This window comes from Sander lucioperca, chromosome 4 (genome assembly GCF_008315115.2).
Source record: "Sander lucioperca isolate FBNREF2018 chromosome 4, SLUC_FBN_1.2, whole genome shotgun sequence".
NCBI lineage: Eukaryota > Metazoa > Chordata > Actinopteri > Perciformes > Percidae > Sander > Sander lucioperca.
Genome location: NC_050176.1, coordinates 26,896,768 through 26,912,969, shown reverse-complemented (window position 1 = coordinate 26,912,969; position 16,202 = coordinate 26,896,768). Strand labels below are relative to the sequence as shown.

Sequence of the window (16,202 nt, the reverse complement as noted above, 5' to 3'; positions counted from 1 at the left end):
TCAAGGACCAGGAGGTATTCATCATTTCATGTCCATCAGCTCTGGGGACAGAGGCAACTACTACTGCAAGTCTGAGAATCAATATGGACAGATCAACTCTTCATCTCTATTTATAGATGTCCAGTGTAAGTATAAAACATCAACAGATCACTTTAAAAGTAAAAGTACATTACGATTCATCTACTGTATAATAAGTCAATGCTATGTTCTAAGTAATTTTGCAGGCAGTTTACAGTTTTCATTTGAAGCCTGGATTAGTTCATGGTTTATTTTCCAAGTGTGTGGCACCAATTTTAAACTAACTTTTAAATAAACAGACTTAATTTGTTCTAGGTTTGTCAAAATGAAGATATATTAAAATCACATATGCATTTGTATTTGGGTTATTAAATGAAAAAATACATCGTCTAATATATTGCTAACAGTCAAAAATGTATTATTATTATTATTATTATGAAGGAAATCAAACTCACGCTACTTTCTATCAAATATGACTGAATTTACTGTCTTAATATTGTCCTCCAGATGGTCCAAAGCTTCCCTCTGTGTCAGTGAGTCCCTCTGCTGAGATAGTGGAGGGCAGTTCAGTGACTCTGACCTGTAGCAGTGATGCTAACCCAGCAGCTAAGGGACCGTTCGGTATTTATGGAATGGACGACCGGAGGAAAATAGGGGAGGGTCATGTCTTTTTATTTTTTGCTGAGGGGAGGGTCATCCAACATCTTTTAGTCTGGGCGGGGGGGGGTCATCCAACTTTTTTATTCATGAAAAGAGCAAAATTTCAAAGTGGCTTGTTTGGTGCATATTTATCCATGTAGCTCTCAGTCTCGGCCCCCTAGCAGATGGTTCTGACCGCATACGCAGAGTTTGCTGGGGGGGCAGGAGGAGCACTGCCCCCCTGGTGGCTCAAACAGGTAACTGCATTGTTTAAAAAATTAGTGGAATAATTACATCTGGCATGACCAGATATTTTATAAATATCTTAAATAATACAAAACAACTAAATGGTGATAGGTAATACATCTGATTTCATATACTGCTTAAGTAAAAATTACCTGGCTGACGATGGGAGCAGCAGGACGCAAAAAACGAAAGTTACTATTGCACTAGTCTGGACATCTTGCCGTGCCAACCTTGCAATAAGGGTTTCCTAAATGCAATGTATATAAATGTGATGTCAGCTTACTAATTGATTGTGCGTTTTGCGTAGATTTGGACTTTTATAGCCTATGTTTTATTCCACTTTGTTTAAACGGCGAAGTGGAGAGGCCTTGTTCACCTGTTTGGAGCTGGCTGGTGAATATGACGCTCATATCGGCCTTGCTGGATACACCGTGACTCTGTTTGTGGATCTACTGATCGCTGTGGATTACTTTTTTTTCGTGTCATTGGATTACGGCAAAATACGGATCCTTTTTTCTCAACGTGTCTTAACGTTTTATGGTGTGACTGCGCTTAGTTTCTGCGTTTGTTGAGGCATCTCAACAGACTGTAGGTCGAACACTGATTGTTCACTGTTACATTTTAGTTCAATTTAAGCGTCTGTCTGTTGCGTTCCAAAACAGCCGCGCCGCGATTGGATTTCATAAGGGCGAATTGTTAAATTGTTAATTGTTATTGTAAATTGTAACTTAAAATCTGCTTTAAAAATAAACATGTGTTTTGGAGTATAATGTTCAGCTTCGGCAGCATGACCTATGTGCTAAAATATACAATGACGAAGCTTAGTGACAAGTCCATAGCAACCAGTGCTGAATTGGTTATTTCCCAGTGTCCTTTGCTGAATGGTCTCAATGTTTTATTGTTTTATTTCATATGAATACTAGTTTACTAGAGGAGTAACTTAGTATTTGAAGTAATGCAGTAATGCAGGAAGAGTGCATTTAGTTTCCATGCTTATTGTGTTTCCACAACAATATTAGTGAGTAAATCTACTGAAATGGCCACCACACCATAACAGAGGAGTGGGATGTGTAAGATGAGAATGCAGAGGTTAACTCATGTATGTCATGGCTGTAAAAATCAAATGGTATCTGTACTTCATGCAGCAAAGAGCTGTGGGTCAGTATTGAATCCACCGCCTGCATGGGGCGCATGCTCTACTAAGTGAGCTAGATGTCGCCCCCACACAATTCTATTTAACAGTTTTAAATGCATTCAAACAGAGAGCAGAACACAGTCTAATAGACCCAAACATCCTGCAATGAACTGTCAGTGTTTCTATTTGATTTCTGTCACAGGTACATCCAGATCACACGCTGGAATACTGCTCACTTTTGTCCTGTTCGTCGTCGTCCTCTCTGTCTACCTAGGGATTAGGTGAGCATCACTATGGTTATATTAACCAATACAATTTAGCCATTTGTTCAATACAAATGCTGATACTTTTTTTTGTTGTCATTTTTATTTATTCTCCTATCAAGAAGATACAGGTTGCCCAATCAACGGTGTGAGCTCAGGCAGAAACTAAACACCATCGCACAGGTAAGAAGAGTTCAGTGGTCCAGACTGAAATATCTCACAAACTACTGGGTGGATTGGGTGACAGACATTCATAGTTCTCGAATTAAATATCCTGATGACTTAAATCATCCCCTCATGTTTTCTCTATAGTGCCACAATGAGGTTGCTTTGTGGACCATAGGAGTAGATTTTTAGATATTTTCTGGGGTGCAGGGGGATATATCCCCCCCAAGTTCTCATTCTCTAACAGATTTGTTGTTGAGATGTACATGGACTATTTGTGTCATCTACACTGCTTTATTAAACTTTGTTGTTCTCCAACTGTCATGATTTTACCTCTCCTTTCATTCCAGACCCTGCCACGCCTCACCTGCCCCCCAGCTGTCCGCCGGGTGTTTTCTGCCAAACATCTGACCCATCTCTTGCCTACACGCTGGCAAAAAGAATTTTCATTCGAGAAATGTGTTTACTCCCACAGCAACATTAATAATTGCTTTGGCAATAGCAATGATAAAGAATAAAAATATGTAAAAATATTTTCCAAATCTTTGTGAATGTGTTATTGAGTTTCACAACAACACAGAACAACATAGCATTGTGTGGACATTTGATGTCAGTAATGTTAATTATTAACTCCTTGAAGTTGTCACAACACTAGTTAAGCACAGGAGGAAGCGACCAGAAACCACTGCTGCACCTTTAAGTGCAGCGCTTTTTGCTCAACATCCAACCACCACCTTCCCACCACCTAGATCCACTTGTGGAAAAATCTTTTTGCTGTAAATAACTTTAAATGTTTGGTCTGCCATACTCAATGCTTATTCCATCTATGTTCTTATAAGGTTTTGTTTGTGTCACTTTTATTATGAATTTGGGGCTTTTATTTTGAAGGTGTTAAAGGGATACTTCACCGATTTAGTTAAGCAGTGTTCACTGTCTACCACCTGACTAATAAGTGGACAGGGTTTGTCAATGTTTAGTTTCATGTTGTGATTGATATTAACATGCTTCTGCTTAACATGGCTTTGTTATTAAACGAAAAAATGCTGCAGTATGAAAGTGTTTCAGTTTGCAAAGCCAAGCATGTTTTGAATTAGCTATTCATTTGTAATTGATAGAATAATGTATTGTGATCAAACTTGTGTTTTACACTCCAGCACCAGATAGTATCTGTCTTCATGTTCTTCATCTACTTATTATCTCAGTAATAGTTTTATCTCAGTATCTAAACATATCGTTGCTGTTGATTTGACTAACTTTTGTTCTGGTTTCTCTTGTTGCAGAAATGATGGAAGCAGGTTTGTAATTATTATTATTATTAAGTGCACCTCTTACCTAAGATATTCTTTTGAATTAGAGCACAACTTCTCCCAGTGGTTCACACAGGAAGCTGTGACGTGCTAGATGCCAACCACACCCTAACATCTGCTCTCAACACTAAACTGTTCCAATGCACTTATCTTAAGGATCACTGTTCACTCTAATCACAACATTAGATTAAACCCAAATAATTCTAATCTTCAGAGAGCCTTGAGGAAATGTACACGCAGTCCTCAGCTGTTGGACAACAGTGCAGCTTGGCTCTCAACACTTTAGAAAAGAAAAGGTAAAATGACTGAAAACAAATCTGTTTTATTAGAGTTTCACTTTCAGTTTTTGTTCATAGCAGGTTTATGCACACCCAGACCAAAGTGCTTTATGTACATTGTATCTCTATTTATGGCCCGTTTATCATATGGACTGGGGCTCTAAATAAAATTGGACCTGACTTGCAATATAGGGTGAAAAAAGGAGTGAATATAAAACGTGTTTTTTGCTTAACCTTGTCCTCTCATGAAAAGTGTTAGAGGCAGCCTGCCCTTCATTTCCACAAACTATATTTTAAGAACTTATTGCATCATTTGCAAAACACCAGTAAGAATCATTTCTTCATTTCAACTTGGGGATTTACAGACATTTGTCTGCTCATGCGTATTAATGATTTAAAGAGGAAGGAAGTTAGTCACGTTTTAAACAGCTTGATATCTATTTAACACTACTATACAATCCACAGAAGACACACTCTGTCTTCAAAGACTACATCGTCCCTTTCTTAATGTAGACATGTTTACTGTGAGTTACTGACTCACAGCATTTCTCATGTATGTGATCTAGCTGCTGATTTAACAGAGACCAGAGGAGCAGCTATGAGTTTAACAGCAGCAGCGAGTGGATTTGTTGTCTTCCTTCTCTCTGTACAAGGTACTGTAGTACACATCTACATTTACAGTATATTGTAAGGCATTTAGTGGCTTTTGGTAATTGATACTACAACACTTTTCTTTCTTTCTTTTCATTTATTATACAGGAAAGTTAAAAGTAACATTAAGTTACAAACAGGCCTGACTCAGTTTAAAAACTGGTTTCCAGCTGGTTCCTGTTCTGCAGGAACAAAACATTAAACACAACTTAGTACATAAGGACAGAAACATTTGTACAGGACATATGCATGGACTAGACAGATTCGGACAGCTAAAACAACAATACAGTTACAGCACATGAGGACAAAAACATAGGTACATGACGTTAGTATGGGCTAGCCAGATACAGACAACGGAAAACAACAATATAGACAGTGCAAACAAGACTTGGACAATACATGAACAATCAATGTGTGCAAGTGTAACTGTTGAGAAGAAATAGTTTGTGTGCCTTTTTTAAATATGTGATGGATGGTAGTTGTTGGGATTTAACCCTGTAAATGCTGGATAGGGTGTGTATTGGCCGCTTCAGGGCTCCTATCAAAGAGCACGAGTCACCAGGTGGAGTTCAACTTTTTACTCAGTAGTGCTTTACAGGCAGTCACAAGCTGTACATTGTTGCATGTATGAGAGAAGTTTCTGAAATAAACCCAAAAAAGGTACATTAATGTAACAGCTGTTATAACTACTAATATCTGACATAATTAGTAGTAACTACTAGTAGTAGTGTAATTGTACTACTACTAATTAAACGTACAATTTCTATCACAATGTAAAAGTAAAATGAACATTCTCTCCAGCAGAGTAATGATTAAAGCCCCAAAAACGTATCACACTAAGCTAAAGCAAGCTAGCACATAAAATTTGCAAGCTAGCAAAACACAGTTAACTAGCTAGCAGCTTCACATCACAGGGTAAAAACGGTTAGTATTCAGTACTCATTTCAGACTGAAACAACTGAGGAATAGCTTAATCTGCTGCCAAAATAACTAAATATAAAGAGTACAAACTTACATCGTCTGTGACTTCTGAACAAGCAACTGTTGTAAGAAAAAGAATATTTTTACGTAACTTACGTAGCGTACTTAACTAACGTACGTAACTAACGTAGCCGTAACTACACCCACTGTAACCTACACAGTCTCTGTAGGCTGAGGAATTCACAACAGTAGTGCTCTAATGTGATGGGGAATGGCATTCCAAATTTTGGTGTATCTATAAAAAATTCCAGATTTCTGGCCATAGTTGTTTTTGTATGAGGGAACTGGAATGAATGCCTGTGAGACTGACCTAGTGAGGCTTATTGGTCTTATATTGTGTGTTGGGAGAAGTGCAGCAAGTGCTGGTAAGGTGCCATTTTGAATCTGAAAATAAAATGCATTAGCGTGGCTGTTTATGTAGTTCTGGTAAGTCTTTCATGAGCTGAAATTGATTTTGAATCCTAACAAAACAAAAGTCATGATCATATTTTCTTACCTTTGAGGGCAATGTGACTGAGTCTGTATCTTCATATAAATGCCTAAGATTCTTAATTGATGATTCTCTCTCTTTTAAGCCTCAAATTCAGCAACTTGTGAAGAAGTTGAAGCTGAGGCTGGGTTTTTATTTCAGAAATAAGTCTTGCTTTTCTTTTGATGCCAGAAGGAGACTTTTATGTCTGTGTTTGATTATGGTGCTGTTTTATATATGCATGAATCTTCCTAATACTTTCACTTCTTAGATACTGTATACCATGGAGCATTGAGCTTCATAACTAATCTTAAGGCCCTAACTCACCATTGATCCCTGTATGCTAGGGTTGGTTGGCCTGCTTTGTCCATCCATAAACTTAAAGCATAACTCTCGCCAAAATGCAACCTAGGGTCTTTTTGTGAATATACCCGAGTCAAACTTTCGTTTAAAAGCATAATTAGGACGGAAACGCCATTTTTAAGATTCATCATATTTTTGTTTTTTGGTCAAATGGTCTTTTGAATGGGAGTGCTAGGGGCACTAAAATGATCGCATCAAAATCACTATTTTTAAAACAGTAAGAAGGCTCGACACAACATGAAACTTTGCTCGTAGTATCACCAGGGGCTCTACACCTTAACGAAAGCATTGAAAATATTGTTTGTGTACCCAGAGTTTACTAAAAAGACTCACTTTAGCTATTGGTGTTTTCACTCGCTGCCATCTCGCCAGTCAAAAAGTGTCGATCTCCGAATGCAACATAACGGGGAGGAGAGTAAAGATAGAAAGCTCCTAAAGCTTAGTTCCATATAAATGCACAGATAATTCGTTGTTTTGTCGTTAGTGAAACACAATATTGACCTTGTAGTTGAAAAAGGAGCCTCATATAAGAATGACATTTCCTCCTATGGAGTCCGTTCATTCACATTCGGAGATCGACTCTTTTTGACTGGCAAGATGGCGGATAGTGTAAACAACAACTGCTAAAGGGAGTTGTTCAAAACCTTTAGGTTACACAGCACGGTGGCTCAGTGGTTAGCACTTCTGCCTCACAGCAAGAAGGTTCTGGGTTTGAATCCAGGTCTTTACGGGCCTCTCTGTGTGGAGTTAGCATGTTCTCCTCGTGTTTGTGTGGGTTTTCTCCGGGTGCTCTGCTTTTTCCCACCATAAAGACATACATGCTAGGTAATTAGGACTATAGTTGAAAATTAGCCGACTGGCTGGCGCATTTACAGAAATGTTGATTAATGTGCATTGTCCTAATCAAATAAAAATGTACAAACTTTCTTTTTAGTAAACTCTGTACAAACAATGTTGTCAGTGCTTTCGTTAAGGTGTAGAGCCCCTGGTGATACTTAGAGCAAAGTTTCATGTTGTGTCGTGCCTTCTTAGTATTTTAAAAATAGTGACTTTGATGCGATCATAGAAGTGCCCCTAGCTCTCCCATTCAAAAGGCCATTTGACCGAAAAACGAAAATATGATAAATCTTAAAAGTGGCGCTTCCGTCCTAATTATGCTTTTAAACTAAAGTTTGACTTGGGTATATTCACAAAAAGACCCTAGGTTGCATTTTGGTGAGAGTTATGCTTTAATCACTTGCATGTTCTTTATATATATATATATATATGGAGAAAGACAGCAGCAACACAATCTGAATGGCGCTTTTTATTTTCCAAAACTCCTGGACGGCTCGTAGACAAGTTGAAAGTCATATGCACATTGTGTAAAGCCGAATTAAAATATCACTGAAGCACGTCAAGCTTGAGCTACCACCTACGGAGATAAGCATAGTAGCACAAGTAACGTGACTCAGGTTGATGCTAGCAGGCTCAGGCAAAGCACTATTTTGGAGAGTGCTACTTGCCGACCTGTGGATGAAACCAAATCCAAAAAAATTACTACAGCTCTTGCAAAATGGGTGGCAACTAACTGCAGACCTGTCAGCATCGTAGAAGACTCCGGTCTTAAGGACTACGGTTGGCATGTTCTGACCCGTCTTATATATTGCCGTCGAGGGGGACAGTAGTTTCACACATACACAGCCTGTACGACACGGAGAAAGCAGCCACACTAGAACTGCTGCAAAGTGATGCAAAATGATCACTGGACGTCAGTGAGTAATCAAAATTATTTAGGAGTTACTGCACACTATATTGATTCTAGATTAAAATGTGTGACTAGATTCACACATTTTCTTTTGTTTACAGTAAATAAATAATAAACAAATACAAATCTTAAAATCAAGTTCATAAAGTCACTTTCTTTGCATTAATTTGATTTTATATATATATATATATATATACTGTATGTGTGTGTGTGTGTGCGTGTGTGTGTGTGTGTGTCTGTTATCTACACTATCTGCCCTCCCCTCAGTGTTCTGCATTTCTCTACAGTTTCCATTCACACTCTGCAGCAGCCTGAGTGACCACAGACAGAAAAGCAACCAAGCAAAGCAGATTCTTTTATTTCTGCACACTTCACCTTTCTAATATTTAATCTTCTGCCTTTTTATTTTGTTCACAGGTTCAATACATTGCTGTTCCTTCACTCCACGCTCTGTATGATGTCCTGCCTCAGTGCACCTAGAGATGAACTGCAGAGCAGAGATCATGTGTTCAGCTGTGACTGTTCCTTAGCATTATAAATTCTCATGTAAAACTGAACTATTTGCATATTTCAACATTCCTCTGTTCACTTTGGCATAAACAAAAAACAACATTAATACTTGATTTATATGCACGTTTATAAAAACAGACGTTAGAAAGTCCCCAACAAAGAAGTACAAATATAAGAAAAACCTGTGTGATAATGTTAAGCTCAGTTCTAGTAAAGCAGTCTGAGTTTAGTAAAGTCCCCAAAACCCCAAAACAAGTTGGTACTATTAGATTATCGTTGTCTAGTGTGAGAGCAGTAGTTTTGGGAAATGTAGCTTCAAACACTGAAGCACCTTCACTACATGTAAGTCTGTCTCCTGATGTAGTTCTGAGTCTGATTGTGTTTCCTGATGTTCTCTGTGTTACAGTGATACAGGGTCAGGATGACTGGGGAGTGACTTACACCTCTACTCAGATCTGTGCTGTTAAAGGATCAACAGTGGACATACGCTGCAGCTACAGATACCCAGACTGGTGGAAAGGCAGTTATACTAGAGTTGTGAGAACATCATGGTTTATTAAAATGAACAATAATGAACCTGTAGATCTGACAACAGACTCAGAATATTCAGGTCGTGTGCAGTACAGTTATAAAAACAAGGACTGCACTCTGAGAATCTCAGACCTGAGAGAGAGAGACTCAGCTGTGTACAAGTTCATGTTCACAACAAACCAAGAAGGTGGAAGATATATCGGTTCACCTGGAGTCACTTTGTCTGTCACAGCAGGTAATATTTCTATTCATATGTTAATTATTTCCAAATGTTCAAGATCTAGAAAACAATAATATAAATGTTTTATTTGCAGTTGTTAGTTGACAGTTCAATAAAACAGTTGTTGTATGTTGACAGTTTTGTCTAACATAACATTCATGTTCCTTCTTCACAGATCCAGGTCTCCAGGTGATATCACATTCTAACAGGCTGGAGTGTCAGAGCAGTTGTCCTCTACCTAATAATCCTTCCTATGTCTGGTACAAGAATGGACAGGAAATTCAGACACAAACATCTTATTATTTAAACCCTGTGTATTATTCAGACAGCTATTCCTGTGCTCTTCAAGGATATAAGGATTTCCCCTCTCCTTCAGTGTGTGAGTTTACTCAACATTATTCCAACACAACACCATTTAGTGGAGCATTATAACTTCATGTAGTGTAGTTTTAATATGGAAATTCCTATTGTGATTCCTCACAGACTCTGGTTTACAAATGGTCAAAATGGTTTAATCTTTCAGGTGTCCAAGGTGAATCCTGCTACAGAGTGACGTACACTGACAGAAGCATCTGTGCCTCCGAAGGCTCTTCAGTGAACATTTCTTGTTTGTACAACAGCTACAATTATGATGACAAATCAACATTCTGGTTCCGTCGTGAGCGTAATCATCGAGGACAGAATCCTTCCCAGCCTGAAGACCTTAGTACAGACTCCCAGTATACAGGTCGTGTTAAGGTTATTGAAACAGAGAGAGGACGCTCCACTCTGAGAATCTCTGACCTGAGAGAGAGAGACTCAGCTGAGTATCACTTCAAGTTCATAACACCAAGATTTGAATGGAGTAGTTTACCTGGAACAACTCTGACTGTCACAGGTACTGATCAACACAAACTGATGGAAATACACCAACACAGTACATTTAAAAACACTGAACATTATTACTTAAATAATTATATATATATATATATATATATATATATATATATATATATATATATATATATATATATATATATATATATATATATACATATAATATTAAATAAATACCAATGCTTATTACTACTTCTAGGATTTGTAACTGTTGTGTTGATGTGTATGTACATCTGTATTGTTTTTTTAGAACCTGTGATGAAATATAGATTTTTGTTCTCATGTCCAGCTCTGCAGGTTCAGGTGATCAGAGTCTATCAGTCTCAGACCTATGCAGAGCTGAAGTGTCACAGCAGCTGCAGTCCAGCTGGTCGTCTCTCCTACGTCTGGTTCAAGAACAGAGAACACATTACCTCGGTGGAGACATCTACTTATAGAACCTGGTTCAATCCCACAGACCTCTTCTCCTGTGCGTTGAAAGGACATGAGAAGTTCCCCTCTCCTTCAGTGTGTGAGTTTACTGTATCAGGACACAAACACTCTGACATTACAATACAAAGATCTGTTGTGTAGGACTAGATGTTGATATCCCTCAATGAATCACACTTGAGGCACCGATGAGACTCTGTGGGATGGTCAATTGAGTGATGGCACCCTTTGGGTTGTCAAATGGGCCCCCTCCTTCTTAGGTGTTTCGCTGGTAGGCCCATGACATTGCCATGGTTCAGCAGTGAATCCCAGCGTCCCAGGTTCACTCCCTAGATGCCATCAACTCACTTGAAGGCCCAGGCGGAGTCCTTTCTTTTTATCCACAGCCACTGGCTCCCCTTTTCAGCAGCCCTGGAGAGGTCTTTGACTGCCTGCCGATGGGCCTTCCCTCACACTCCCATCTCCCTGAGTAGCCTAGAAGTTGAGGTGGCTACGAACCCTCTGCAACCTACTTCCACTGGGCGTACATTCGCATTCCAGCCTTGTTGTTGCGCATCGGCTGCAAGTTCAGCGTACCTCAGCCTTTTCCGTTCATAGGCCTCCACTGCACTCTCCCAGGGCACGGTGAGCTCGATGATGTAAACAAGCTTGAGCGAGGCTGACCACAGAACAAGATCTGGTCGCAGGTTGGTAGCTGCGATCTCAGCTGGGAAGCAGAGTTTCTTGCCAGCAGCTTCCAGTCCCGTGCTCTGTCCAGCCGCCCAGTGTCTGGTCTTACGGTGATGAGGCTGGCTTGACCCTCGCCCTCTCGAACAAAAGGTGTTGGCCGCCACCGAGATGACGGGGGAGGAAGGGCATTCACACTTGTCCGTCGACTTTCCATACAATGACAATTTCAGACATAATCTGAAGTCTTTTGTCATAGAAACAAAAATCACTCCAGTAGTAGAAATATTCAGATATACTACAGATATGTTCTGATGTAACATTTCAAAATTCTTTCCTACTATTATTTCAGGACGATTTGAACTGTAAAATATGTGAACAAATTTTATGTTTAATAATTCTGTTATTGAGATGCTCCATTACTTGATGATTTATGATGTCATGGCCAAAAGCTCTAAACTGCAGTTAATTGAACAGTTTTGGACTGAAACAGAATCCATACTGTCAGCTTGTAAGTTTGATTTTAAAACTTTAAAATGGAGTTTCTTAAGATTTATTCATGACAGTATTTATGTTAGTAAGGATAGATCTGAAAACCAACAAACAATACTGAATATTAATGTTCAGTCTTGTAAAGATAACACGTGTGTAGTTAATGATGCAACAGCTGTGAGTATAAAGAAATATTAGGAGGTAGTTTGTTGTATTTTTCTAATTCATGGGGACGACCCAATGAAAATATTAATAAGAGCCTTTTTCCAAAATAAAACTCAAGGTTCACTCCTCACCCACAACAGAATCAGTAGAAATATTTACAAAACATGACGAGGAAGTGATCTGCACTCTGGACAGCTGCCAGGGACAAATATAGGGATAGTTTAAAAGAAACAAAGATAATAATTAAAATAGTCAATGGTCTATATAGTCTTATCTTGATTAAGTTATTCATGTTATTGTCTCCTCCAGATGGTCCAAAGCTTCCCTCTGTGTCAGTGAGTCCCTCTGCTGAGATAGTGGAGGGCAGTTCAGTGACTCTGACCTGTAGCAGTGATGCTAACCCAGCAGCTAAATACACCTGGTACAAGGAGAATGTATACTTCAGACCTCCCCGTGAAGAACCACAGCTCGTCTTCAGCTCCATCCAGTCCTCTGACTCTGGACAGTATTACTGTACAGCTGAGAACGAGCTGGGGAGGAAGAAATCTAACGACTTCTCTGTTAATGTGAAATGTGAGTGAAACAGTTTATTTAAAAATAAAAAGCTTAACTCTTTCCAGTATTTACAAGGATTTGTACTGATCATAACTACTTTCTTCAGCTAGCTCTTGTTTCCCATTCACAGTCTTCTGATATTCACCGAGCAGCTCCAGGAGAATTTAAGGGTTTTGTGCAGTTTTAGGACTCAAACCATCACACATCAATGTAGTCAGACCACCTTCAAAGTCTAAAATGCTGATAGACACAGCTACACAGAGTTAGTAATTTAAATACCATGTGTTCTTCTGTAGTGAGTCACCTTTAACCTAGAGTAATCTCTGTTAACACATCTCCTCCAGATGGTCCAAAACTTCCCTCTGTGTCAGTGAGTCCCTCTGCTGAGATAGTGGAGGGCAGTTCAGTGACTCTGACCTGTAGCAGTGATGCTAACCCAGCAGCTAACTACACCTGGTACAAGGAGAACCAAACACTGCCTCATGGACAACAAGGCATCTACCATTTCACCTCCATCAGCTCTGAGGACAGAGGGAACTACTATTGCAAGTCTGAGAATCAGCACGGACACATCAACTCTTCATCTCTATTTATAGATGTCCAGTGTAAGTATAAAACATTAGAACATTAAAACCTACTTATTATTTTACACATTAGTACATGTCTTTGGGCCATTCTCTACCTAAAAACTGGGCAAAAGCTTAAACCCAAGCACAACTTTGTCAGCGTTAACACAATCCTGGCACAGTTTACCAAAATGTAAATTCCTAGCAGGCACATTCCTTCCCAAACTGAGGAGAAATATTTTTTTTCACAATGTGAGAAGATTTTGGGTCACTTTAATTTTTTCTGGTGCATGTGGGAGGCCACAAAGACTGTAGAGGACATCTGATTCATGTACAGGTCTATTAGTGGTTACTTTAGCCTGTCAGCTAGCTGTGAGGCGACAAGATTCAACATTCCTTTATTTGTCTTTTTATGCTCCACACAAAAAACATAGTGTTTCACACATGCTGTAAAAAATAAATAAATCAGTGCAAGACAGAAAACTTTAAAATTATCCTGTAAATCCTGTCTCATGAAGCAGGATTTATAAAGTAGGTGGAACATAGACACCACAATACTTGTGTTGCTCCTCCTAGATTGTGGCAGTCCATGCCTAAATAAAAAATCATAATTGGTCCCTCTTTTCTCCTCCAGATGGTCCAAAGTTTCCCTCTGTGTCAGTGAGTCCCTCTGCTGAGATAGTGGAGGGCAGTTCAGTGAATCTGACCTGTAGCAGTGATGCTAACCCAGCAGCTAACTACACCTGGTACAAGAAAAACCAGACCCTGCTTCTAAGACCAAAATATATTCATCATTTCACTTCTATCAGCTTAGATCAGCCATAGTCAACTGGCGGCACGCAGGCCACATCCGGCCCGCCGAAGCTTTTAGTCTGGCCCACAGAATAATCATGAATTCACAAAATGTAAAGAAGAAAAAATGCGTTCTGTTATTTATCATTTCAAGCATTTAGAGCAAAAACCCAGCCCCCTGTATTTACATCTCTATTCACATGCCAGGATTCTGTACAGCGATGCCCGCGCTCCACACACACAGCTGAGCCGAGATGTGTGTGCGTTAAAACACGCAGTACCTGACTAGGAACGATACAGAGAGGATTACCAATGGCCGCTGGAGCAGATCAACTCACCGTAGTCTCTTTTCTGTAAATAGACTACAATTAAACCTTTGTGAGTAAAAAGTCAATACTTATCAATACACTCACCTGTATAGACAGGCATAAACATGTAGAAAGCGATATTTCAATCTGCTCTGTCTGCTCAGTCCACTCTTGTCCACCGCGCTGTTTTACTCAAACACACCTCTACTCTGCAAATAGTGAATTTTTACAAACAAGCTAAAACAAAAGCTGTCGGTTCGTAGTCTAACTGTTTATCTTAGTTTGCCGGGAATCTTGAAATTTGGACAAATTCTTGTAAACTTAACTGCTGGCTGAACAAACCAAACTCTCCGCTAGAGCGGTAAATCTATGGAGGTATTATAAGACCAAAACAGATGTGGCTACTTAATATGCACGTGAATGACGCGATCGTTTTGTTCGCGTTCTTCATTCTTGATGATGATGATGTTGGTTGTATTATTTTGCAACAGCATCTTTCATTGGAAATGAGGCATACATGAGGAGTGCATAGCCTGCTTATCAGTCCATTCATCATTAAAGCTGGGCTTTTCCATGTCAACCTGACAACAGCTGTTTCTTTCTGCAAGCATTTTCCACCAATCAGGACGCTGCATACTACAACAATGTTTCCATAATCACAGACTTTAACCATCACTCCTCAGTGAACTGCCTGAGATCTTTTTCTAGTTAAAGAGCCAGTTATCATTATGGGGTTTCCATGTTTTTTAGGAGTTTGCTCACACTAATACATGTAAAAAAAAAAAGAAAAAAAGAAAAGAAAATAGCATTAATTCAGTAAGAAAGTGAAAATTTCGAACAAGAATAGGCGTATTAGGTATAAATTAATTTTATTTTCTTTATTTGAAAGTCCGGCCCCCAGAATGTTTGTTTAGAAAAATTCTGGCCCTTGGAAAAATGGAGTTGATGACCTCTGGCTTAGATGATAGCAGGAACTACCACTGCCAGTCTGAGAATTAGTATGGCCAGAGGAACTCCACATCTGTACATATAGATGTTCAGTGTGAGTACAAAGCATCAGCAAATCACTTCTATTGTACATACAATGTGTTTAAGTAGAGACAGTGGATGTAAATATCTGATGAGCTACGGAGTATAAACATCTTCTAAAGGTGTTTAAAGGATTTATGTTTTTTTTTTCCGATTAACTCCATCAGTTTGTGATCCCACCAATGTCCACTGTCTTATTTCCACAAACTGGTTTCCAACGAAGGAGAGGAGTAGAGCAGAACGGCACAATCTAATATGGAATTTAAACATTGGCTTTGCTCCGAGCTAACATTTTATCCGTCCACACAGAAAGTAGACATCTCTTAGATCAAGAAAATGCTTTTGAAGACACAAGCTGCTGCTGCATTATGGGTAAAAGATTATCACTCTGATTTATCTCCTGAGATTTGCGTACAGTAGAACACAAACCAAATCAGGGAGTAACACAGAGAGGGAACAAATGAGGCCACAGAGGGATGATTGGGCTTCTTGCTGAGACACTGGCAGTAAACCTACACACAACTACCAGGACAAAGATTCTAAATGTTATAGATGCAAGTTAGTCACTACACAATTTCTCCCTGACCATCCTGCAGCACAGCTTCATGATATCAGGGGGAGCATGAGTGTCTCTTGTTTTTGTGTTATGTTATTAACATTTTTGTTTGGTGCCGCTCCCAGGTGGCAGTCATGATCAACCTAGTTTGCCTTTGCTTAACAACAGTTTTCTCTGTACATTTTGTCCTCCAGACGGTCCAAAGCTTCCCTCTGTGTCAGTGAGTCCCTCTGCTGAGATAGTGG

The 16,202-nt window shown here is 39.3% G+C and overlaps 1 protein-coding gene across 1 annotated transcript in view; it reads left to right on the top strand.

Annotated features, from left to right (window-relative positions):
• Window positions 1-16,202, top strand: part of LOC116039870 — a 144,310-nt gene that overhangs the window by 67,397 nt on the left and 60,711 nt on the right. The window contains exons 10-12 of the mRNA XM_035999945.1: window positions 9,179-9,538; window positions 9,699-9,902; window positions 10,047-10,400. Coding sequence (XP_035855838.1) covers window positions 9,179-9,538; window positions 9,699-9,902; window positions 10,047-10,400 — 918 coding nt within the window. The remainder of the gene's footprint in view (window positions 1-9,178; window positions 9,539-9,698; window positions 9,903-10,046; window positions 10,401-16,202) is intronic.